The 25,692-nt window shown below is 42.3% G+C and overlaps 1 protein-coding gene across 1 annotated transcript in view; it reads left to right on the forward strand.

The window, feature by feature from the left end:
• The window catches only part of cep192 (centrosomal protein 192), a 63,827-nt gene extending 38,508 nt beyond the window's left edge, over positions 1 to 25,319 (forward strand). The window contains 18 exon segments of the mRNA XM_042331768.1: positions 1,525 to 1,701; positions 2,443 to 2,533; positions 3,123 to 3,302; positions 6,456 to 6,716; positions 7,929 to 8,035; positions 8,350 to 8,459; positions 9,334 to 9,490; positions 10,275 to 10,474; positions 11,836 to 11,959; positions 12,578 to 12,683; positions 14,296 to 14,494; positions 15,899 to 15,978; positions 16,940 to 17,035; positions 19,714 to 19,833; positions 20,919 to 21,031; positions 21,459 to 21,585; positions 23,528 to 23,586; positions 24,776 to 25,319. Coding sequence (XP_042187702.1) covers positions 1,525 to 1,701; positions 2,443 to 2,533; positions 3,123 to 3,302; positions 6,456 to 6,716; positions 7,929 to 8,035; positions 8,350 to 8,459; positions 9,334 to 9,490; positions 10,275 to 10,474; positions 11,836 to 11,959; positions 12,578 to 12,683; positions 14,296 to 14,494; positions 15,899 to 15,978; positions 16,940 to 17,035; positions 19,714 to 19,833; positions 20,919 to 21,031; positions 21,459 to 21,585; positions 23,528 to 23,586; positions 24,776 to 24,953 — 2,485 coding nt within the window. The 3' untranslated portion in view covers positions 24,954 to 25,319.
• The last annotated feature ends 373 nt before the right edge of the window (positions 25,320 to 25,692 follow it).

The raw sequence follows: 25,692 nt of genomic DNA on the forward strand, positions 1-25,692 counted from the left end.
CTGATTTAATAGATTGTCCTTTTACTACCACATGCCTTACCTGGATGGTAGGGTGTGGATCTCTTTACAGGAGTCTGTTCATTCTATTTAACAAGCTAGAAGAATAAGAAGAAACGAGAGTAACTGATCCTTCAGGAAAGCACTTTACTTCTTGAGAGCTATATGAGGAATTGAAGTTGTGCTCCAAATTCCTGCTGCTTAAAAAGAAATAATTTATGAGATTGCTTGTAAACTTCATTGCATTGATGAGTAATGCTCAGAATGGTGTAGTTTTATTTAACGCTGGTGATGTGTTCTGCAAGAAAACCACTTGATCTATTGATGTTCACAGCCCAGGCCACCTCCCATTCTTTGACTTTCTGCCCCCACTCTGGTTGATGGGCTGTATCAGTGATGCAACACGTTAATTTTCAGAGTACTTTCCATTTGCTGCAAAAACAACAGACCGGGCTCATTTTGAAGCAATAAAACTATATATATTATAATAATAAGATAATAATAATCCTTGCATTTGATATAGCGCTTTTCACGTCTTCTAACCGTCTCAAAGCACTTCACAGAATAGACTGTAAAATGAATTGACTGTATATTTGTGGGCGAAACGCGGCAGCCAATTGCGCACAGCAGCGTCCCACAAACAGTCGTGGATTGAGTGACCAAATTATTTTTGTTTTTTTCTTGAGGGATTATTATTATATTATTTAGGGGGTGGGTGGGGATCCTAAATCTTTCAGAATGAACAGAATCAATCCTAGTAAAGTGCAAATCTGTTAGTAGATAAGTGGTTTTGAAAGGGAATGTTGTCACCTTTCAACTCTGTCATTGTGTCCTGTTCTCATACTTGTCATTTTTTGTTCATTGTTAAGTGGGAGAGGGGGCTGTGCATGTGTGATCTCATGCTGGTTTCATCCTTTTCAATTAACACCACCAGCTCCATTGCTTCAGTATTATTTGTCCCTTGTGTGTCTCCTCTTAAATTTCTTAATACAATCACAAGATTGGTCTGATTGAAGAAAGCCCTTTCGCTATTCACTCTGATCCCTCCAAACCACCCACTGCACCATTCTCTCCTCTTCCCCCCCTCCCCCCCACCTTATCACTGCATTAAGCTGCATTTTGTAATGAGTCCAGTGACCTAGTCTCTTTCACCAGGGAATGACCATGGGGAGTGGGATTGAATTGGATAGCTCTTTCCAAAGAGCCGACAGACAAGATGGGCTGAATGACTTCCTTCTGTGCTGTATGATTCTATGATTCACCCTACCTGGCAACTTGTTCTTGTCTTGATTACCCTCTGCGAAAGATATCTGTCCTGAAGTTTCTCTTTAGAAGTCCAAACCTTGTATTGATCTGGTTTTACTTTTACTGGTTTAAATTTCATTTAAACTTTTATATGCCTCTCTGAGTTGTCTTCTCTCGAGACGTAAAAGCTCAACAAGCCAATTGAGTGTTGAAGATATGACAGAAATGAATGTCTCTGAAAAGAAACCACACCAAATGTTAATTTTTTTTCTCACTCTCTAGTCTTCTGACTATCCTGGTCCAGCCATCGGGTCCCCAGTATGAAATGGTTTTGAAAGGAATGCTTGACAGAACTCAATCAAACTCAAACACATCTTCTAACCCCTCAGTTAATATACCTCCAATTTTGTCCAACAAACAATTTATATCCTGGGGAGGAGTTTGTCTTGGAAGAGCAGTGTAAGTACCTTTTTCCATTAACAGCTAAGTTACTTCTTGTGAAGGATCCAAGTCTTGGTAAATTCATTTATGATTGCTGGCTTCCCTTCACAAGCTGCTGATCAAACAAAAATCTGCAGCTTGTGTACTCTTGCACACCAGGCTCCGTGACCCCATCACTCCCACCCTCGCCCGACTCCACTGGCTCCACGTCCCTCAGGGGATTGAATTCAAGATCCTCATCCTCACTTTCAAGGCCGTCCATGGCCTTGCCCCCTCCTACCTCTATGACCTGCTGACTCCCTACCAACCTGCCCACTCCCTCCATTCAGTGGGCTCCAGCCTGCTCCATGTCTCCCGCCCTACCATCTGTGGCCGGGCTTTCAGCCTCTCTGCCCCCACACTCTTGAACTCCATCCCACAGTCCCTTCACCTCGCTTCCTCCCGCCTCCTTCAAGGCCGGTCTCAAGACCCTCCTCTTCGATCGTGCCTTCAGTTCGCCCTCCCACCTCTCTGCCTTCCCTCACCCCTACCCCACCCCTCCCCCAAGCTCAGGTCCTGACCCCTGAAAGTCCAGCACTTGGGACGTCCTCCCGACGTGAAAGGTGCTCTATAAATGTAATTTTGTTGTTGGCTTCATGCTTCAATTTCTTATCCTGAATTAATAAATTATACACATCTGCAGATGATTCAAATTATTTCAAACGCAATTATTATCTTCTGCGTTGGATGTTATCTGCTCATTAGTTTTGTGCCTTTCAGTCAACAGAAGTTTACCCTCAGAAATAATTCAACCTCTGTGACCCATCAGTTGCGCCTGTTGATACGGGGTCAAGACCAAGACTGCTTTCAAGTAAGTTTTTTTTTTCAAGAAATGCATCAGCTTATGATCTGCTTATGGGAACAATCAAAATAATTTAAGTTCTAGAACAAACTAACTATTTTACTGGTTATTTTCCATGCCTTAAGTACCCTTCTCACTCTTTGCCCAAGTTTAAATGAACAGAAAAGGGAAATCAAGTTACAAGTTTTTACTTTTTTCATTACTGCTTAACAAATTGGGTAATTATTTTTAAAAATCTGTATGAAACAGTTTTTGAAAGATTGACCAATAGTGCATTGAGCTGAACTTTATTTTCTTTAGCAATGAAGGCTGATTACCCTTTAGGGTAGAGAATGAAAGATTCAATGTAATTGCTGTCCAACACTTCAGTATAGGCTTTTATTTTTGAGCCTACTCTTAGAATACCCACCAACAAGCTCTTTTTTAAAATGAATTTGCAATTGTGCTTCAGTTAACTTAGTCTGTGGCTTAGGTCCCATTTCCAGGTGAGGATTTTCAGTCTCCAGTAATTTGGACACTGATGATGTTTCATACATTCATGGAGACATTTAGAATTTCATTAAAAACAACTGATAGTAGTAATTGGTTCTTGTTCTAGCTCCAGAGCACATTTGGGCCTGAAGAGAGGCTGAGCAGTAATCGAGAACTGACCATTCGCCCAAAAGAAGACATCTGTGTGCGTGTTCTGTTTGCACCAACACGGGTTGCATGCATGGTGGCCAAACTTGAAATCAAGCAGTCTGGTTTACGTTCAACACACCCAGGAGTGAAGTTCACAGTACGTATGCAGCAGTGTTTAGAAGGAATTTAGCGTAACAAATTCTGAACTAAATGTTTGAATTAGGTTTGTTCACTTCGATCATGAAAACTATTCAATATCTTAAATCCTTTTCTGGAGAGTGTATGAAAGTATACCCCACCAACAGAGGTCGGGCCTTCAGCTCACACCCACCACACTTTGGAATTGTTCCCCCACAGTCCTCTTGCCTCCTTTAAGGCCCATCTCAAGATCCTCCTTTTCGACCTGCAGTCACCCTCCTCCCTGCACTCTACCACTCTTGCTCCCAAACCCCTGACTGTCCAGGGCCTTGTGACATCTTCCCAACACGAAAGGCGCAATGCAAAAGTAATTTGTTGCTGTTGAAAGGAGAATGATTGCTCTTTAAAGCAGGAAATATTTTGTCATTTTCTGATTTCTGAATAACATTTTGATTTTTTGCTAATTATGGTTTATTTGCAACGTATGAGAAAATTAAGTGCCATAACAGTTTACAACAGAGGATCTTGTGTGTCTGCTAGCGAAGGAAGCCAATAAAATTAATAATACAAAGTAGCAATCCATAACCTCCTAATTCAGAGGCAAGATTGCTTCTGACTGTGGCAGGCTGGCATTCAAATAAATGATTACATTTTTAAAAAATGTTTAAATAGGTTTTGATTCCAGTTAGTGTTTGGGGCCTTGAATCGAGAGGGAGCTTCTACCAATGGCTTTCTAGACCAGCTATTTAAATAGCCTAGGATAATTGCTGTAGCGTAGTGGTTAGCTTGCTCACCTCACAAGCCACAGGACCTAGGTTCTACGCCAGACTACGGCATTACCTCACCCCTCACGCTGCTGAAACCCTGGTTCACGCCTTTGTCACCTCAAGGCTGGACTACGGGAACTCTCTCCTCGCGGCCTTCCCGCCACCTCCCTCCACACTGCAGGTCATTCAGAACTCTGCAGCTCGTGTACTGTCCCGCACCAGGCACCGCGACCACATCACTCCCACCCTCGCTCGCCTCCACTGGCTCCCCATCCCCCAGAGGATTAATTTCAAGATCCTCATCCTCACCTACAAGGCCATTCACGGCCTTGCTCCCTCCTACCTCTCCAACCTACTATCCCCTACCTACCTGCCCGTACCCTCCGTTCCTCTGGCTCCGGTCTGCTCCACGTCCCCCGCCCCAACCGCCCTACCATCGGTGGTCGGGCCTTCAGCCTCTCAGCCCCGAGGCTCTGGAACTCTATCCCCCAGTGCCTTCGCCGCTTCCTCTCTTTCCTCCTTCAAGGCCGGTCTCAAAACCTTTCTCTTTGACCGTACCTTCAGCTCCCCTCTCGACTCTCTTCCCCCTCCTCGCTCCCTCCCTTCCCTCCCCTCACCCTGACCATTTCCCCCCTCCTCGCTCCCTCCCTTCCCTCCCCTCACCCTGACCATTTCCCCAATGCTCGGGTCATGACCCAACTGTGCAGCGCCTTGGGACGTCCTCCTGACGTGAAAGGCGCTTTATAAATGGAATCTTGTTCTTGTTGTTGTTCGATTCCTGGGCAGGGAGAAATCTTAGGCAAGTTTCCTTGCTCCACACACCTCTGTTACTTAGCAGTTAGTAAGAATCCAGTTGTTTGGTGGATCCGGGGTAGTAGTAACAATAATAATCCTTGCATTTGATATAGCGCTTTTTACATCTTCTAGACGTCTCAAAGTGCTTCACAGAATATACTGTAAAGTGAATTGACTGTATATTTTATGGGCCAGTCCAGAACCTTAGGGTCTTGTTTGATCCTCAACTATCCTTTTACCCCACATCTGCACCATGACCAGCTCTGCCATCCCCCAACTCTACAACATTGCGCGGGTCTGCCACTGTCTCACACCGCAGGCCGCTGAAACTCTCGCATATGCTTTCATTACATCAAGGCTCGACTATGCAAACTTATTGCTTGTCAGTCTCCCCAACTCCTCCCCCCACAGGCTGCCGATCATCCAGAACTCTGCAGCCCGTGTCCTCTCCCACACCAGACTCCGTGACCCTATCATCCCCATCCTCGCCCGACTCCACTGGCTTCCCATCACACAGAGGGTACAGTTTAAGATCCTGGTCCTCACCTTCAAAGCCCTCCACAGTCTTGCTCCCCCCTACCTCTCCGACCTGCTAACCCTCAACCATTCTGCTCACTCCCTCCGCTCAGCAGACTCCAGCCTGCTTCATGTCCCCCGCCTCGCTTGCCCCACCATTGGCGGGCGGGCCTTGCACCACTCTGCCCCCATCCTCTGGAACTCCATCCTGCAGTCCCTCTGCCTTGACCCCTCCCTTGCCACCTTCAAGACCCATCTCAAGAAACATCTTTTCAACCATACTTTTGATATCCCTGCATCCAACCTGCCCTCCACCCCGACCCCCAGCTAGGGTCCGTAACCCTGTCTGTCCAACGCCTTGGGACGTCCTCTCTACTTGAAAGGCGTTTTACAAATGTAATTTTGTTGTTGTTGAAACCCTACAAAATCCTTACAAAACAAAAAAATTAGTCACTCAATCCACGACCATTTGTGGAACATTGCTGTGTTCAATTGGCTACAACATTTTGCCCACAAAACATACTGTCAATTCACTTGCCAATATTCTGCGAAGTGTCTTGAGACATCTCAATGACTTGATAAAGCACTCTATCAAATGCAAAGATTATTATTTTAGATTGATGTTTAATCCCAGCAATGAGAATAAAAATTCAGTAGTGTGGACATCTACAGATACAAACTCAAAGGGTGGTCGAGGCCGATTTGATAACTCGGTGTCCCGGTGTCTCTGGAATTGTAAAGCACTCTGGGAAATTGCATGCTTTCTTTAGCTACTATTTCAAGGGTTAAAAAAACACTGTAAGAGATAAATAACTTGAGCTAAGACTAGTGTGCGTGTCAGATACATACTAAAAATAAGTAATAATTTGGTCATTCAATCCATGACTGTTTGTGGGACATAGCTGTGAACAGTTGGCTGCCGTGTTTCGCCCACAAAATTTATAGCCTGTCACATTACAGTATATTCTGTGAAGCGCCTTGAGACGTCTCAGTCACGTGATAAGGAGCTATATCAAATGCAAGGATTATTATTAGATGTATGAAGCCTATTGAAGTCTTAAGATTATGGCATTAAAAGTAATTTATTTTGTCAGATTCCACTTTCAGGTTATGGAGGAACAAGCAACATTATATTGGAGGATACTAATAAGTTGTCAGACAGTTATGTGATTACCTTAAATGATATTGCTCCAAACAAGATTAGCACAATTGCTTTCAGCATGAGAAACACTGGCTCTCGGGCTGCCTTCGTAAAGGCAGTTTGTTTCACGGATTTGCAGACAAAGACTTTAATGGATCCAAAAGTAATAAAGATTTCTCCAGACCAGTTCGTCCTAAAGGAAAGGACTAGAGAGGTAAGATGTGCAAACTCGTGTAATAGACAGAAAAGCAGGTCTGAATGTTTGAAGCATTTTCATTAATGCTATAGATTTTCTTTTTGTAATATTGATAAACTTTAAAGAAAAGTATCACAGAAATGTTGATGACTTCATGAAAAACTAGCAGTTCCACAACAACTCACTTAGTTCAAGATTATGCAAACCATTTCTCCTGTGGGAATCCTTGGGACTGGCCCAAGTACACTTGTCTTAAAAGGCCTCGATCATGATGTCAGTCAAATAGTGTGGGTTCAAGCCCCACATCAGGCTCACGGTCTAGTCTGACACTCCAGAGCAGTGCGAGGAGAGTGCCTCATTGTCAGAGATGCCATCCATTGAGTGAGACATTAAACTGAGGTCCTGTCTGCCTGGTCAGGTGGATCCCTCGATGCTACTGAAGATAGTTTCCTGATGCTCTGAGACAGCAGAAATGTAATCATATTTGAGAGAGCAGAAACCTGTTTCAGTTTGATTAGCTGGAACCATTGTGTCTATTAATGCAGCCCACGTGGAATTTTGTTTGACTTAGATTTTGAAGCAACTTTATAAGATGTTTTTAGTTACGATATTTGAAAGAGATTACTTCTTTTCACAAAAGTTTTTCTTTTATATTATTTTCTCCGACATGGACGAGCAGCGATTAAGGAACTGATTTTTTTTAAAATAAAGATGTTACATTTGCAGTATTTAGGGAATGTACTAAATGTAAGTCTCCTGAAGTGCGTATACACGCACTTTTGATAAATTTTCAAAGGTGGATAAAGTAATTTATTTTAGTTTTCACCCATACGAATACGGAGTCATAGAGTCTCATAGCATAGTGGTTATAGTTCTTGCCTCGCAAGTGAGAAGACCTGAGTTCAATTCCTGGGTGGGGCAAAACTTCAGGCAAGTTTCTTACTCCAAACCTCTTTGTAAGTAGGCGTATGGTAGGAACAGTAAGTAGGAACCTGGTTGTTCGTCGATTGGCAGATTGTTTTCCAGGGGTAGTAATCCCTCAAAAAAAATTGTTCTCAATCCACGACTGTTTGTGGGACATTGGCTGCCGCTGTTTGCCCACAAAATATATAGTCAATCCACTTTCCAATATATTCAGTGAAGCACTTTGAGATGTCACAATTAAGTAATAAAGTGCTATATTAAATGCAAGGATTATTATGATTCTAATTTGTTTCTTTCTCTTTTCAGACAGTTACAGTCATCTACCACCCTATTCATTGTGTAGCTGGGTCATCGTTGCTCTGTGTTGTCTGCTTTTTTAACGGAGACGAGGTGTCACGACAACTGTTACGAAGGCATGATTGTTTTTTATTCTAAATGGCTGAAAGAGGCTCCAAACTTACATAATTATTTTAATATTTATTGCATCCATGACACTTTTTTAAGCAGAAAATGTGCGTCGAAACTAGCATTCTGGGATAGAAATGGCAAGTTTTGTGCATTCTGTTTCATGTGTAACTTTGTGGCATTTGAATTGGTTTGGTTCCTCTTTCCTTTTTATAATATTTAATGCTGGACAAAATCCTGATTTCTCAGTATTTTAATGATTTTTAACAATCAAAATACTAACTTTTTTTTCTTTTATCTTCTCAACCTTTTGTTACTAAAGAACACTTTATCAGAATCATTACGGAAAGCAACAGATACTCTCAGACAACCGTGTGCTTCAAAATCTCAATTTCGATGAAAGTTTTATTGGAGAAGAGCTTGTATCTGAAGGTATTGATGTTTTTCACATATTAAAAAAGGGATTACACCAAAAATATTTATATAGCGCCTTTCACATCAGGAGGACGTCCCAAGGCAGTGGACAGTCGGATTTGCACCCGAGCTGGGGGTCGGGATCAGGAGGGGTGAAGAACAGGGAGGGTAGGGGAAGGAGGGTGGCCGAAGGCGCGATCAAAGACAGTCTTGAGACAGACCTTGAAGGCGGCAAGGACGAGGCAAAGGGACTGGGATGGCGTTCCAAAGGGTATGGGCTGAAGGCCTGATCGCCGAATGTGGGGTGGAACAGGCCAGGGTCTAGAGTGGAGGTAGTAGGAGTTTACAGTTCAGTACATAGGAACCCGGTTGTTAGTTGATTGGAGGATGGCTTTCCGGGATAATAATCCGTTCCAAAAAACAATAATAATAATTTGGTCATTCTATCCATGGCTGTCCGCAATTGTCTGCCACATTTCACCCAGAAAATATAGTCAATTCACTTTACAGTATATTCCGTGAAGCACATTGAGACTCAACGACGTGATAACGTGCTATATCAAATGCAAGTATTATTATTATTATTAATTCAAAGAAAGGCACTGCAGCTAGGGCACATAGGAATTAGGAGCAGGAGTAGGCCATTCGGCCCCTCGAGCCTGCCCCGCCATTCAATAAGGTCATGGCTGATCTTCTAACCTAACTCCATCTGCCTGTCTTATCCCCATATCCCTCTGCTCGGCCTCGGCTCAGCCCCGCTCCATCCCGGCTCCGCCCTCCGAATCCAGCAATCCTATAAAATACTTAACAATGTTTTGACAATGCAAAGCATTCAAATGAAGTCTAAACTTTGAATGGAAATCTTGATATTGCTATTGATCTTCTTCTACAGTTTATGATTTACCACAGAGGCCAAATGACATCCGGATATTCAATGACAACTTGAGCAAAGTGACTCTTTCAATTATTGGAAATGCAGAATTTGACGATGTTGACGATGGAGAGACTTTGGAATCCAATTCTTCTAATGAAATTGCCGAATCACTCAGGTACTTGTGAGTTTGGCAGCTCTATTGTTTCATTCATTGAAAAGTTTTAAGATCCGGCATTATCGTGCAAACATAGGACTGTTCAAACACTTGACGTGTTTGTGGTAATTTTTTGCATGTTTATGTAGCTCAGTGGTTAGAGCACTCGCTTTGCAAGTGAGAGACCTGAGTTCAATTCCAGGCAGAGGGCGAAACCTTGGGCAAGTTTCCTTACTCCACACAGAGCCTAATAATAATCCCTCCAAAACCAAAAACAATAATAAATTGGTCATTTTCAATCTACGACTGTTTGTGGGACATTGCTGTGCGCAATTGGCTGCCGCGTTCGCCCACAAATATACAGTCAATTCACTTTACAGTGTGTTCTGTGAAGCGCTTTGGTATGTCCTCCTGACGTGAAAAGCGCTATATCAAATGCAAGGATTATTATTATTATTATATTAATGAATTTATTTTACTAATTTGAATTAATTACTTTTCTAATTATACATTTATTAATTTTAATTAATTTATTACAGATAAACTTGGTCACTCCATGTTTATGGGACACTGCTGTGCATAATTGGCTGCCGGGTTTCATCTACAAAATAGTCAATCCGCTTTTCAGTATATCCTGTGAAGCACTTTGAGACGTCTCCACAATGTGATAAATGCTATATCAAATGCAGTAATTATTTACTTATTTGCTTAAAATGAAAATTTGAAGAGGAAACTGCGTTTCTATCGGTGTTTCAAGTTTTGCTTGGTAAAGTAAAATAATGCATTTAATCTCATTTTGTTGCAGTGTACTTGGAGCTAATATAAGTGGAGGCTTAGAAAGGAAAATGTCGAATATATCATTGGATGTTCTACCAGTGAGAGGACCACAGGGCTGTCCAATATCCGTCAGTGCTTCTGATCGAGTGCAAAATCTGCCCTCCAACTCTGAATCGCATTCCTGGACAATTCAACCTGAACATTTGATTCTTACTGTTCCATCATCTGGTGAGTGGTCTTTCAATGTAAAGTGTAGAGTTAAAATGAGACAGCAATGCAAATCTTACAATGTTATCTAATTAGCTAATAATAGAAAAGCAACATGAAGCAGCTTTAGTTTCCCAGATACCTATGGGTTGCTGCTGAGGGTAGTTTAATTCTAACTCGCAGTAAATTTGCTTGCAATCACTTTTCTCTCCATTATTTTCCATTCAACCACAGCATTACTTTGCTTGTCATGCTGAAAAGTACTGACAGGTACTCGTGTGACTAAGTGGCTCAAATATTGGCCAGCAAGATGGCAATAACTTGCATTTAGATAGCGCCCCTCACGCAATGTAGTGTCCCAGTGTGTAACATTGGCGGAGCATAACACCAGGGGAGGGGGGAGGTGACCGTAGGCACAGTCGAAGAGGAAGGACATCAGGTACAACATGAAGGTGGGGAAGGGACAAGGCAGAGGGATAAAGGAAGAATGCTCCAGAGTTTCGGAGTGTAGTAGCTGAAAGCGCAGCCACCGATGGTGGAAGGGAGGGCACGAGGGACATGCAGGAGGCTGGAGCCTGTCGAGAGGGGGCAGTAGGTAGTGGATTGAGGAGTAAGCAGGTATGCCAATATTAAAAGGCTCCAGCCCCACTGCTACTTCATTAGTCCGGTAGCTTGATCAGTATCTGAAATAGATTCGTCCCAAAGACATTAACATTCCTATCAGTTTAAGCCAGTTCATATTATTTCTGGTATTGGTAATATTATGGATCACAAGATGGTGCAGCACTTTGCCACTCAGTGTGGTGTTTCCTATGTGGGCAATGGTTCTCTAGGGAGGCACAAAAGACTAACCGACTTTGTGGTGAAGTGAGATCAATACTGGACCATACCTGAGCGCTTCTGAAGAATTGCATTCAAGTGGTTGATGGGGAAAAGTATTTGGAGAAGATTGCGGACTAGCTGGCAAAGTAAAGCTGTACTCTGACTGTTTTATTTTGTGGAGTTCCATAGCATTGTGGTTAGCGCACTCGCTTCTCTAGCAGAAGACCCGGCTTCAATTCCCGGGAGGGGCGAAACCTAAGGCAAGTTTTCTTACTCCACACAGTTCTGTTTGCCTAGCAGTCAGTAGGAGCCCAGTTGTTAGTCGAATAGTGGATAGCTTTTCCAGGGTTAATAAACCTTCCAAAAGAAAAATAAGTAAATTTGGTTATTCAATCCATGACTGTTTGTAAAACACTGCTGTGCCCAATTGGCTGCCATTTCACCCACAAAATAGTCAATCCACTTTACAATATATTCTTAACAACAAATTGATAAGGCATCTCATCAAATGCAAGTATTATTATGTACTCGGGTGTTTAATATTTGGTTCCTATTTACAGATGGATTGGCACAGACCGGACGGGTGCAGATTAAAAACCACTCCACTAGATCATTGTCTTTTGAACTCTCCTGGCCAGCACATTCATTAACTGTGACCCCACAACAAGGAGTTATTGATCCACAGTATGTACTCGTATAAACCTAAATCCAATAGATTAAGACTGGAGTTTTTATATATTAAAATGCAATGTGATTTTGGCAAAGGGTGCTTTTTTTCTGTTTCTACTCAAACATTCAATGCTTAGCTTTGCCATCAAGTCCCAGCTGCTTTACAGGACCCAACATCTGGTCTGAACAAATTACACTATTTTCTCAACGACCAAGCAAGAGGAATCCTGTTCTTAACCACTGGACAACCACCTTATGATGCATTTTGTTTAGCCGCTGAGATATCAGTCTTGAATTTAAACTTGTCTCTTCAAACATCTTCCAAATCATTTGCTTTGCTGCTTTTGGGCAGGAATTTATGTTGTGTTTTGAAAAGCCTCTTATACATGCTATAAGAGTGGGGAATCAAACTGATATTATATTGAAACTACTGTTGTATATGGGTAGATAGGTACAAAGATATGACATTTTGCCCAGAAAATATACAGTTGATTCACTTTCAGTATATCCTGTGGAGCACTTTGAGACGTCTCAATGATGTGATAAGGCGCTATATCAAATGCAAGGATTGTTAAAATAAAAAATTGCACATTTTTCTTAGTGAAAACTTAATGTTTTTTTCCTCTTCATCAGGAGCCACTTAATGATTCTTGTGAGTCCAAATCCTTCTCTTGCTGCAAAACGTTCTACTGTCCCATGGAGCGGACAGATTTATGTGCACTGCGACAACATGCATCAGGTAAATCAATGCTGTGTATACCTTTTTGTTGTGTCAGGGTAAAGAGATTTCTTACTTGGGTAGTGCTATCTTCTCATTATTGTTTTCTTTGGTCTGACTCGTGCGGAAACCCATCACAAGGCTTGAGTCTCCAAGCCAAGCTAAGAATTCCATGCATCCCACATACATGTGGAAATCCCAGAGATAGATTGTTGGAATGGAATGCACTCTGTCTCCCTGGATGAACACATCCTGTTTACCTAATTCCCAGAAATTATTAGGTGCAGGTTGGCAAGAACCAAGGCATCGGGACCCCAGAGTGTGCATTAGGGTAACTGCAGGTGTCTAACCTGCTAAAGCCACATAGCTTGTTTTTGATATTGCTGTCTGGCTAACTTTCCCACTGCTTGTCCAGCTAGGACCACTCTACCCATTAGATCTTTGGCTTGCAGAGCTGAATGGGATGATTCCCTGGCCCCAGTGACTGTTCTGCCTTTCCAAGTCCTGCCAATGAATCAGGCTGGCTCTGCTGTCAGCAGCGTTGCCCTGGGGGGTGGGGGTGGAAGCTTACTTCCTGTTAATTGCTCACCTCAGTCCATAACTCACAAGCAAAGCAGCTGAAACCCTCGTCCACGCCTTGGTTATTTCCCGTCACTTGTTAATATTATTTCAAGATCCTCTCACTCGTTTTCAAATCACTTCATGCCCTCTCACCTCCCTACCTATCCAACCTGCTTATCCCTCACCCACTGCCCCCACTCGGCTGGCTCCAGCCTCCGGTTTGTCCCTCGTGCCCTCCGTTCCGCTTTGTGAGTGGAAGTAACTCATTGTGATCTCGTCTTCAGAATCTGCCTCTTATTATCTTGATGTGTGTGCTGATTAGCCCAGTGTTTTAGCATGAAATTATTCCCAAATTAAAAATGATTTTAGAATCTACGATAGGCTTGCAATTTAATGCACCAGAGGCCAAACTTGACTTTCTACAAATGATTCTGAGCTTCAGCAGTTTATATTTCATGTTCATTCTGATCATCAACAACGGCAACAACTTGCATTTATATAGCGGCCCTCACACAGGGAAGCATCCCAGAGCGCTTGCAATCTGCAGTGGCAAATTTGAACGATGCATTTGTGTAGAATAACTTGTTCAATAATATAATAATCCTTGTATTTGACATAGTGCTTTTCACGTCTTCTAGACATCTCAAAGTGTTTCACAGAATTTACTGTAAAGTGAATTGACTGTATTTGTGGGTGAAATGCAGCAGACAATTGTGCACAGCAGTGTCCCACAAACAGCTGTGGATTGAATGACCAAATTATTGTTTTCTTTGAGGGCTTATTATCCCGGAAAATTGATCTGCCAATCGACTAACAACCCACTTCCTACTTACTGCTAGGTAAACAGAGGTGTGTGAGGTAAGGAAACTTGCTCACTATTTTGCCCTGCCGGGAATCAAACCCAGGTCTCTCGCTTGCGAGGCGAGTGCTCTTCAACCCGTGTTGCACGTCAGCACCTTGGGATGTCCTCCCAATGTGAAAGGCGCTATACAAATGTATCTTGTTGTTGTTACAAGTCAGTCATTCCATAAGATCTTGGAAATAATCCAAATTTTCCATTTCCTACTCCCAGTTAATCAAAGTACAAATTCGAGAAGATATTATGATGGACACTTCTCCAGGTAAAGCAAGCCCAAATGTAGCATTGGACGTGGAACCTGTGACGCCTATCCACCATGTGGGACAGCCTCTACCAAAGCCTTCTCCAACCAGAGTGCAAGTAAAAAGCAAAACGATACGCTTTCCTTCAACATCAGTTGGGTTAAACTCAGGTAAACATTCAGTGCTATCATTTCCTAAAACAGGGCAATTATGCCTGATCCTGGTATTCTACAGGGTGGTCACAAAGTCCTGTTAACCCCATGTTTTTTCCTCCAGTGCACTGAGCAACAACTAAAACGTGTGGAAGAATGATGATAATTGTGTTTAGAAGTATTTAGTGTTTAAAGTGTTTAACTGTACTTAGATGTCCAGGCATCCAGAGGATGGGTGTGAGTGAGCGCCATCATTTTCATGGCAGATAATGATCCGTCACCATGTTCAGTGTCATATCTTCCATAATGTGGACTGAGTGAGGAGAAAGTTACTGGGATCAGACATTGTTACACTCCACTCAACTGCAACAGAAAATAAAAAAAATCACTAAGAAAAAGACATGGAGGTAACAGGACTTTGTGAACACCATGTACTTTATTTTTTTATTAAAAAAAATGCTAAGAACTAATGTTGGAGTAACATATCGTTGAGAATCAAACCTGTACTGTTAATCATTTTGTGTCTTCAGTAGTAAAACTAGCTGCTTTAACCCCACTGTACAAGACAAATATAACTAGGTTTTCATTTTAATCCTGTTTTTTTTTCGTAACGCAGCCTTTAGAGTAAAATTATTACAATGGATAACTTCATCCAAATTTGAAGCTGAAAATGTACCTGATCTGCTTCCTTTCCTAATGAATTCCTAATTACTTCAATGATTGTGTGGAAAGTCAAAAGGTTCCACCTGGGTTTAACTAGTAAAGCATCCTTTGGATGAGGCGTTAAACCGAGGTCCCATCTGCCTATTCAGGTGGATGTTAAAGATCCCATGGTACTATTCGAAAAGAGAAGAGCGTTTCTCTCTGTGTTCTGACCAACAGTCCCCCAGATAAAATCATTCCATGGCTATTTGTGGGACACTGCTGTGCTCAACTAGCTGTTGCATTTCACCCACAAAATACACAGTCAATCCACTTTACAGTATAAGTGTTAATATTTGATATGGCAGATACCATAATTTCACTTGAAGAGTGAGGACTGCTTAAGTGAGCAAGGTATTCTTATTCAACTTGGATTAAACATACACTTGAACAACATTGATCATCTCTTGACCACACACTGTTACAATCGGCAAACTAGGAGAGCAATATTACCTCGTAATACCTTGTAAGTATCATTCCAACACCATTGTTATTTATCCAGATCAGACTGGAGTATATTTGCTTAGGGTAAGGATAGCCACCTTGGTTTGGCTGGTCCACATTCTTAACATTGTGTATGGTCCCTTTAGAGATGTAATGACTTGTCTGGGATTTACTGCATGTGAGAGAAACACAGAAGAAACTAAAAGGAAACAAATATTAAATTGCTGGGCAAGAAACTATCATTGCTTGAAAGTAGCTATTGTAATCTCATTGCAGAATCATTTTTGGAAATCATTAATCCTGGAGAAGGAGCAGCAAAATGGTTTTTGTCTTCCTTCGCACCTCCGTATGTCAAGGTGAGTTGAAGTAAATAATTTCCCAGCACAGCTTTGTTTCAGTAGGTTACACTTATTTTCTGTTTGTTTTTAGACTACACCATATGTGTTCAATTCTAGAATCCCTAAACTATTTAAATGAGTAGTATGCTTTTATAATGCTAAAACTCAATGAATTAACAACTAGGTACTTGCTAATAAATACCACTTTGAATACAGTATCAGTGTGCCCATCCTGGAACTGCAGCAATATCAAAATGTGTAAATCAAGGACTGTATTTGTCAAAACGTAATGTGTTGTGGAATACAGTGGCTCTTTCACAACTTGTATTGTGCCTGTTACTGGTGGCTGTCACAGAACATAAAATCCCAACACCACCTTGTAAAAAGGCTGCAGTAACTGGATTTACTGTGCCTGTATAAGAGCCAGCTGGTGTGTGGAAACTGAGCTTGCTGGGTACGTGAATGGGATCTATGGGATCAGGTGGATGTTAAAGAATCTTGTTAAATGAATTAGCGCTATGAGAAGGGAGTTTCTTCCAGTGTGCTGACCAACAATCAAACTTGGTTTCATAGCACTTTAAGACATTAAGATACCACTGTGCCAAAATATGCTGCCATGTACTCCTACAGATACAGTAGTCATTCCATTTTACACTAAATCCTGTGAACAGCTTTCAGACATTTGTCTGATGTGAAAGGCACTATTCCAAACACAAGCATTGTTATCATAATAGCCCACAAAATATACAGTCAATTCACTTTACAGTATATTCTGTGAAGCGCTTTGAGGCGTCTCGAAGACGTGATAAAGCGCTATATCAAATGCAAGATTTATTATAATTATAATGAAGCATGTTATAATGGGGATGCATTGTAATATTAAAATTATGGCACATATATGTATTAAATTGTATATTTTTGTTTCACTTCAGTGATAATGAGGTGGATACAAAGTGAAAATATGTTTGTATTTAAATAGTGGGTGGATGACACTGGGGATGTTTATCGAGCAACCTATACAGCATTCAGATGTTCTAGAGTATCTGGAACATTACAGGCACATTGTACAGATAAGGTAAGGATTAATAGCTTTAACAGTTTTTTTTCTTAGTTTTATTCACCACCATATCCAGCATGAAACACACCACCTGCTCTCTTGACCCCATCTCCACCCCTCTCCTTACCTCCTAACCCTTCTCCTCTCCGATACCATCAATCTCTCCCTATCATCTGGTACTGTTCCCAACCCCCTAAAAACAGCTTATAATCCCCCCCTTCCTGAAAAAACCTTCTCTGCCTTCTTGGAGTCCTGTAGCTCAATGGTTAGAGTACTTGCTCTGCGAGCGAGAGACCTGGGTTTGATTCCTGTCAGGGTGAAACCTTGGGCAAGTTTCCTTACTCCACACGCCTGATAATAATCCCTCAAGAAAATAAAACAATAATAAATTGGTCATTTTCAATCCACGACTGTTTGTGGGACATTGCTGTGCGCAATTGGCTGCCGCGTTCGCCCTCAAAGTATACAGTCAATTCACTTTACAGTGTGTTCTGTGAAGCGCTTTGCGACGTCCTCCCGACGTGAAGAGCGCTATATCAAATGCAAGGATTGTTATTATTATTATTATCTCCAATCTCCCTTTACTTTCCAAGGTCCTTGAAAGAGTCGTTGCTTCCCAGCTTCGTTCCTTCCTCTCCTCCCATTCTCTTCACAAGCCCCTCCAATCGGGTTTCCGTGCTCCTCAGCACGGAAACTGCTCAGGTCAAGTTGGCAAACAACATTTTGTTCATCTGTGACCAGGGCTCCCTCTGCTTCCTCGACCTCTCTGCTGCCTTTGATACTTGGACCATCCTTCTTCACCACCTCTCCTCTCACCTCAACCTTCAAGATTCTGTCCTTGAATGGTTCAGATCTTATTTCCCACACAGCCTCCCAATTTGTCTCCACCAACGGTTTCTCTTCCAGCCCCCACACTGTCGCATGCGGTGTTCCTCAGGGCTCTGTCATCGGTCCCCTCCTCTTCAACCTCTACATGCTCCCCCTTGGTGACATCATCTGCAGTCATGCGGTCAACTTCCACATGTACGCAGATAACACCCAAGTCTATCTCTGCCTCCACCCTTGATTCCATGACCACTGATTTTCTGATAGACTGTCTGACAGACATCAAGTCTTGGATGAGAGTCAGCTATCTACAGTCAGCTATCCTGATTGTAGTATTTTAATGCAGAAATAGTCTGCACCTCAGGCACTGGCAGCATCGGCATCCATGGGTGCAACCTCAATCTCACCAAGTGAGTCAGGAACCTGGGCGTCTTCTTCGACCCTCAACTGTCCTTTCTCCCCCATATTTGTGCCATGAATTGCTCTGCCTTCCCCCACCTCCGCAACATTGCCCAACTCTGCCACTGTCTCACACCGCAGGCCACTGAATCCCTCATATATGCATTCTTCACATCAAGGCTCGACTACAGAAACTCCCTCCTTATCGGCCTCCCCAACGCTTCCCTCCACAAGTTGCAGATCATCCAGAACTCTGCAATTCGTATCCTCTCCCGCACCAGGCTCCGTGACCCCATCACCCCCACCCTCGTCCAGCTCCACTGGCTCCCCATCCCTCAGAGGATAGAATTTAAAATCCCCGTCCTCACTTTCAAAGCCCTCCACAGCCTTGCCCCCTCCTACCTCACTGACCTGCTGATCCCCTATTAACCTGTCTGCTCCCTCCATTCAGCCGGCTCCAGGTTTCCCCCCCAACGCGCCATACCATCGGTGGTTAGGTTTTCAGCCTCTCTGCCCCCACTCTTTGGAATTCCATCCCATAATCTCTTTGCTTTGCTCCCTCCCTTGCCTTCTTCAAGGCACGACTCAACATCCTCCTTTTCGACCGTGCCTTCAGCCGCCCTCCTAACTCTGCCCTCCCTCATCCCAACCCTGCCGCCCCCCGCCATGCTCTGGTCCTAATCCCCAACTGTTTAGTTCCATGAGACATCCTCCCGACGTGAAAGGCGCTTTACAAATGTAATTTTGTTGCTGTTATTATCAATTTCATGTTAGTGTGATGAGATTTATTCTGAATTGTGCCTCTTGTGCTTTGAATTCTCCTTCATCTGTATTTTTGATGTTTTTCCAGCCTACGGAAAGTATTGTTGGTGACATCAAACAGCTTTTTAAGGAATCTTGTGTTTCAGCAAATTGGTGCCCTAGGCTCTGGAACCTACTTAACCTTCCAGCAGTGATTATTAATTAAACTACTTGCTAGAATTTTCGAGACTGAGGTGGATAAATCTTTGTTAGGTCAGGGTATCAGGGATATAGGGCAAGAGCAGGTAGTTGGATCAGCCATGATCTTATAGAATGGCGGAACAGGCTTGAGGGGCTGAATGGCCTACTCCTGTTTTTGTTAGTGCAGTAAATCTCAGGGCTTGACTGACAATTGGGGCATGGGGGGGGCATTTTCAACTCCTTGGCCTTATAATATTGAAGATCATCATTCACATGTCTAGCTCATCACAGCACTCATCAAGTGCTTATCTGTGCACTCGAGAAAGCTATGCAAAGCAGTGATTGTAATGTACCCATTGGCTTTGTAGCCTACTTGTATATGGTGACATAGAATGAGGAATACCCTATCGAATACTTGTTTCTAAAATTGAAGTATCTGTTTATTACCTGAAATCTAACTGTTAGTAAATATTACTGAACTAGTGAACATTTAGCGTGTTATAATCCAAACATTCCATATGATCCATCAGGTGCCAGTTGTCTTCATGCCGCGAGATAAGGGAGAATATGCTCAGTTCTGGGACCTAGAATGCCGAGTTGCTGCAGAACCACATATGAAACATAAGATTCAATTTCAGCTCCGTGGAGAGGTAGGTTCCAATTGAGCTCATGACCTAACTTGACAAAACCGAATTGGTCAGTTGAGTGTGTGCTACATGCGAAACACCCTCACCCAGCTTCAGAGTTCCACACATGCATGTCACATTCGCCTGAGAATTTCCTCATCTAGAATGGAGTGCACACTTCCTCGCTGGAGAGAAACACCCTAGTTTCCTAGTTCCGAAGAGTATTGGGCGCTGGTTGAGCCAGAACGTGCATTTCAGGTTCTGGGGTTTACCAACTGAAAACGTACAGCTTACCATTGACAGCACTGTTTGGCAATCTTCCAGCTGCTTGTTTCATTTGGGCCACCCTACCTGTTGGGTATAGGGTGGTCCAAGGTTTGCAGGGTTAAGTGGCTGAATACAGGACTACCGGGACCACCACAGAGGGTTGACAATGATAATGGGCTGAATAGTGATGTCCTCATTACTTAGGTGCCTACAAGGTGAGAGATTCAACTGTACAATAGTAACCAAACTAAGTGACTGAATATTGAATACTTGGGATTTGTGGATAATGATTCCTTTCTGGTTTCTAAAGGTGCTGGACTGACTCAGTTGGCAGTACTCTCGCCTGTGGAGTCAGAGGTTTTGAGTTCAAGCCCCACGTTGGGACTTTGAATTCTACTCAGACTGACACTTCAATACTGTGTTGGGGGTATGCTGTTGTTGGAGGTGTTGCCTTTGGGTAAAAACTAAGGTCCCATTTGCCTTTCATGTGGGCATTCAAGATCCCATAGCACTGTTTGAAAAAGAGAAGGGAGTTTCTCTCTGCATCCTGGCCAGCAATCCCCCAGATAACATTGGTCATTAATTTTTGGGCTGTTTGTGGGACATTGTTGTGGGCAAACTGCTGCATTCGCCCAAAAAAGTCACTACACTTGCAAAAATACTTTGAAGGGCTTTGAGACATTCTCCTGGTATGAAAGTTATTGTTTCAAATACAATAATTATTTTGGTGAAGAAATAACCTGAATATAAGACAGTCTTCTTCCGAAAAAAATGTTCAGTAGTATTATTAACCCTGCGCTTTGAATTCCTAACACTTCTGTAATGCATGCTTCTGTCTTCAGGGGAAAAGAACTAAAAGGAGCTCCCAGGAAGCTGATTCAATCACAAACCTTGTGAAAACTGAATTAAAAGTGAAAAACAGAAAACCTGGATCAGAAAAATATTCCATTGTTGGGTCAGTAAAAATTGTTTACATTTCTCAAAGTTAGACTTCAGTGTTCAATTCCAGGGCAGGGTGAAACCTTCGGCAAGTTTCCTTACTTCACCCACCTTTGTTTACCCAGCAGTAACCCTTTCGTTAGTCGAATGGCAGATCGCTTTCCGGGGGTAATTATCGCTCAAAAAAAAAAAATCACTCAATCCACGACTGGGATTGCTGTGTGCAATTGGCTGCTGCATTTTGCTTGCAAGAAAAATAATCCACTTTACAATGTATTCTGTGAAGCCCTTTGAAGTGTCTCAACGATGTGATAAGGCACCATATCAAATGCAAGGATTATTAAAATGTATTTTTATAGAAGAGTCCTTTATGTAAATTTGTCAGCAGCACTCTTAAAAGTAAAAATGTAAGTACCTACAATTTGTAATTGTTTTATTTTTAGGCCGGGCAGGCCAGCTCGAGAAGGTGTAACTGCTCCTCAAAATGTATACGTGTTCCCTGAAACCAGAGTTGGGGAATCGAGTGCGTTAAAGGTTCATTTGCGCAATTTTTCCTCTACCGCACACATGGTGAGTTTTAATTTTTAAGCATAGTTAATAATTACAATATGTACAATGAAAAATTGAGCTGCAAGAATATAGAGTGGGTTTATTCATGCATATAGAGTAGATTTATTCATGGATATAGAGTAGATTTGGAATATACTGAACAGGGAAAAAGTTAATTTTGTTGCACTTTAGAATTGTGATGCTGAAATATGGATTCCATTCTCCAAGGTGTGAGGTTTCTTGTCTTTCTTGTCTTACGCTGCGGTGTTGAATGTGTTTGTTCACTATATTAAATAGTTCTTTAGAAGGAATGAGTTATCAGAAATGCAACAACAACAAAATTACGTTTGTAAAGCACCTTTCACATCAGGAGAACGTCCCAAGGCGTTTCAGACCTGAGCTGGGGGTCGGGATTGGGGAGGGCGGGTTGGGGGGAAGCAGGTGATCAAAAACATGGTCGAAGAGGAGGGTCTTGAGATGGGTCTTGAAGGAGGTAAGGGAGGGAGCGAGGCGGACGGACTGTGATGGAATTCCAGAAGTTGGGGCAGAGTGGCTGAAGGTCCGCCCGCCAATGGTGGGCCAGGTGAGGCGGGGTACATGAAGCAGACCGGTGTCCGCTGAGCAGAGGGAGTGGGTAGGGGGTTAGAAGGTCGCAGAGGTAGGGGGCAGCAAGGCCATGGAGGGCTTTGAAGATGAGGGCCAGGATCTCGAACTGTATCCTCTGTGTGATGAGAAGCCAATGGAGTCGGGCACGAATGAGGGTGAGAGGGTCACAGAACCTGGTGCGGGAGAGGACACGGGCTGCAGAGTTCTGAATGATCTGCAGTCTGTGGAGGAAGGAGGTGGGGAGGCTGACAAGCCGTGAGTTTGCAAAGTCAAGCCTCTATGTAATGAATGTGTGTATGAGAGTTTTGGTGCCCTGCGTTGTGAGACGATGGCGGAGCTGGGCAACGTTGCGGACGTGGGGGAAGGCAGAGTGGGTATAGTTGATGTTGACACTCCAGTGCAGGGTTGGGCGTGCTGTGCTTTGGATGAGATGGTACACTATTAAAGCAGATGTTAAAAATCCCAAGACAGTATTCAAAAAAGAAAAGGGAATTTCTCCAGGTGTCCTGGCCAACAATATCCTGAATACAAGTGGTCACTCACTTCATGGCTTTATGGGACATTGTTGTGCGCAAATTGGCTGATGTATGCCTACAAACATATTCTACGCAGTAAAATCCTGTGAATCTCTTTGAGACACCCTGCTCGCTCCCTCCCTTCCCTCCCCTCACCCTGACCATTTCCCCCCTGCTCGGGTCATGACCCAACTGTGCAGCGCCTTGGGACGTCCTCCTGACGTGAAAGGCGCTTTATAAATGGAATCTTGTTGTTGTTGTTGATAGCGTGATAAAATGCAAGGATTATTATCTCAACATTACAGGTGCTATATCAAACGAGGATTATTATTTTACCAAGTTGAGGCATGTGCTGCTGACCGGTTCCATTGATCCTCTGATTTTTTTTCTCTCTTGCATTACTTTCTAATTTCAAATCTAATTTCTGTTCCACGGAATATCAAAAGAGATGGATGGGAAACATAGTATAATTTTTATCTAAAAGTAAGTGGTTCGCATTGAAGGGACTTTGTCAATGAAGGTAGACGCTCAATATCAAACCAATCCTTTTATTCTCTGATTCTACTTTGGATTTTTTTATGTACAGGGTATCTGAATTGCTAAGTAAAATGGAGTGGAATGACTGTTTAACTTTATGCATCCATCATGATTTGAATGCGCGATCTTGCTTCATGTCATAAACAAGACTAATTGGCAGAAATAGGTTTTAGATGGCTGTTTTGAACACTGCTGGCTGAATGGTTTAAACGATATTTGATGTAAATTGACCTGAGGTTTTTTAAATGTGTGTTCTTACTTGCTTGTAGCTTGAATGTATTAATACTTGTGGTGTTGCTTTGCAGCTGAAGTTTGTAAATCCCAGAGAGCCATTTTACATCAAGCATTCCAAATATTCATTGCGGTGAGTGGTTCAAAAGAAAGGTTTAGGAATTTGAAGAAGTACAAGGAGGAGGTTTGCCTGAGAGCTAGGAATTATAAATTCAGCAAACTCATTTACATTCCAGCTCTGCTAGTGACTTGGTGAGTTTAACGAGTGAATAGCTTGGATCACCTGTCTGTACTGAGCTAATCTCAGCCAGACCAACTGGCTTCAGTGCCCTGGTTCAAAAGAGTAGAATCAGCCTGGGTTCGTGCTCCTGATCACTATCCCCTGCTGGAAGCTTGTGTTTGAAAGGTAACCATTTGGGCAAGGTATTAAGAATGCTGAAACTCTGGAACACTCTTGCTTTATCCCTCCGCCTTGCTCTTTACTTCCCCATCTTCAGGTCTGAAGACCATCTTCAGTGCCTGAAGACCTTTTTTTGACCGTGCCTATGGTCCCCTCTCCCTCCCTCCAGAATTGTACTCCGCCATTGTCAAGCCCTCTGGGACACTACCCTGTCCCAGGGTGTCATAGCATCCCTCACTACCCTGTGGGGGTGCTATAAAAATGCAAGTTGTTGTTGATTGGCACTGTGGAAACCATAGCCACAGAAGAGATAAAATAATCCAAATTCCTAGATGTGAAGAAACCAAAGTGCTCCCCTAAAGGCATAATGAGAGGAAAACATTATGGTATGATTTGAACAGTGAAAGCTGCATCCTTGCACTCAACCTTGTGTGTTGTGATTATGCTGCTTTGCACCTCACTGCTTATTTCTATGTAAATGAGCCAGAATTATGCATGAACTATTGCATATGTTTTATTTATGTGCACCACGACTGTTTTAGTTAAAAGGTTAAAGAGTGAGATTGAAGCAAAATGAACTTTAAAGATTCCACGGCACAATTTGAAAAAGAGAAGTGAATTTCTCTCTCGCAGAATCCTGGCCAGCAATCCTCCAGATAGAATTGTGCTGTGACATTTTATTTCCCTCACAATACAAAATATCCTCACTGGTGAAAGACATCGAATTGACAAATATTTTAAATTTCAACTGGGGAGAATTTATTCATTTTTTTCATATTTCGCTCACAGAATAGTCGATTCACTTTACAGTATATCCTGTCAAGCGCTTTGAGACATCTTGATGACATGATGAGCTGCTTTATCAAATGCAGTGATTATTATTCTGTGTAACATTTAATAATGATTTTACTTTTTAATTTAGGGCTCAACACTTCATCAATCTGCCGGTCCAGTTCAAACCAGTGGCGGAGGGCAGAAGCGAAGCCCTTCTAATTGTAAAAACAGATACTTGTGGAAGTGTTCCCATTCGACTCATTGGTGAAGCTGTTGGAGAAGAGTGTACCACACTAACTGACTTGTCAAATGAAGTGCCTGACTGAATTTAACTAATTTAAACTGAAGAGAATTATTTTCATTCTGGAAGTCCCACGTTGTCAGAAATCTTACACTAAAGATTTGAAAATGCACCTTTCCTTTTGTAAGCCTATTTTAGAATTACATATTTTGTAAATTAAGATATTTATATGTATTGGTGCCATTTGGATTAGCATCAGCAGAGGAAAGTATTAATGTAGCCATTTGTATTATGTGAAATTAAGTCTATAAGATTATGTCAGGAAACTACACCTAATATCCTTTCGTATTGTATCTAACTTGATCAGCTTTATATTTTTGTGGCTATTTTGTGTACATTTTGTTTATGATGTATATTTAAACTATTGAAATAAAGTTAGGAAATAAACCCATGGAGTTTATATTAGCTCTGCTTTTCAAAATTACTGACGGGGTTTAGGATCATGAAGAGTGGGGGAAGGAAAGTAAATTCTTTCTATTAAATGGCAACAGCTCAGAGCCTAATGCCAGGACCCCAGTTATAATACCAATTTGTATAGTTATTGATACCCAAGATTTTTTCTGGGTACAACCAAATAATTTCTTTAAGGCAGTGATTCGTACAACCAGTAACCAATGAATTTGAAATGAGCTTATCCCTTGTGTCTGTCTTAAATGCCTTAGAATAATTGGGTTCTAAAAGATTATCCCTTTCTTGAAGTGTTAATCTGTGCAATGTATCAGACATTCATCTCACTTTGTTTTGGAATAATAACCTTCTCAAGC

This window comes from Callorhinchus milii, unplaced genomic scaffold (genome assembly GCF_018977255.1).
Source record: "Callorhinchus milii isolate IMCB2004 unplaced genomic scaffold, IMCB_Cmil_1.0 Scaffold2, whole genome shotgun sequence".
Classification (NCBI taxonomy): domain Eukaryota; kingdom Metazoa; phylum Chordata; class Chondrichthyes; order Chimaeriformes; family Callorhinchidae; genus Callorhinchus; species Callorhinchus milii.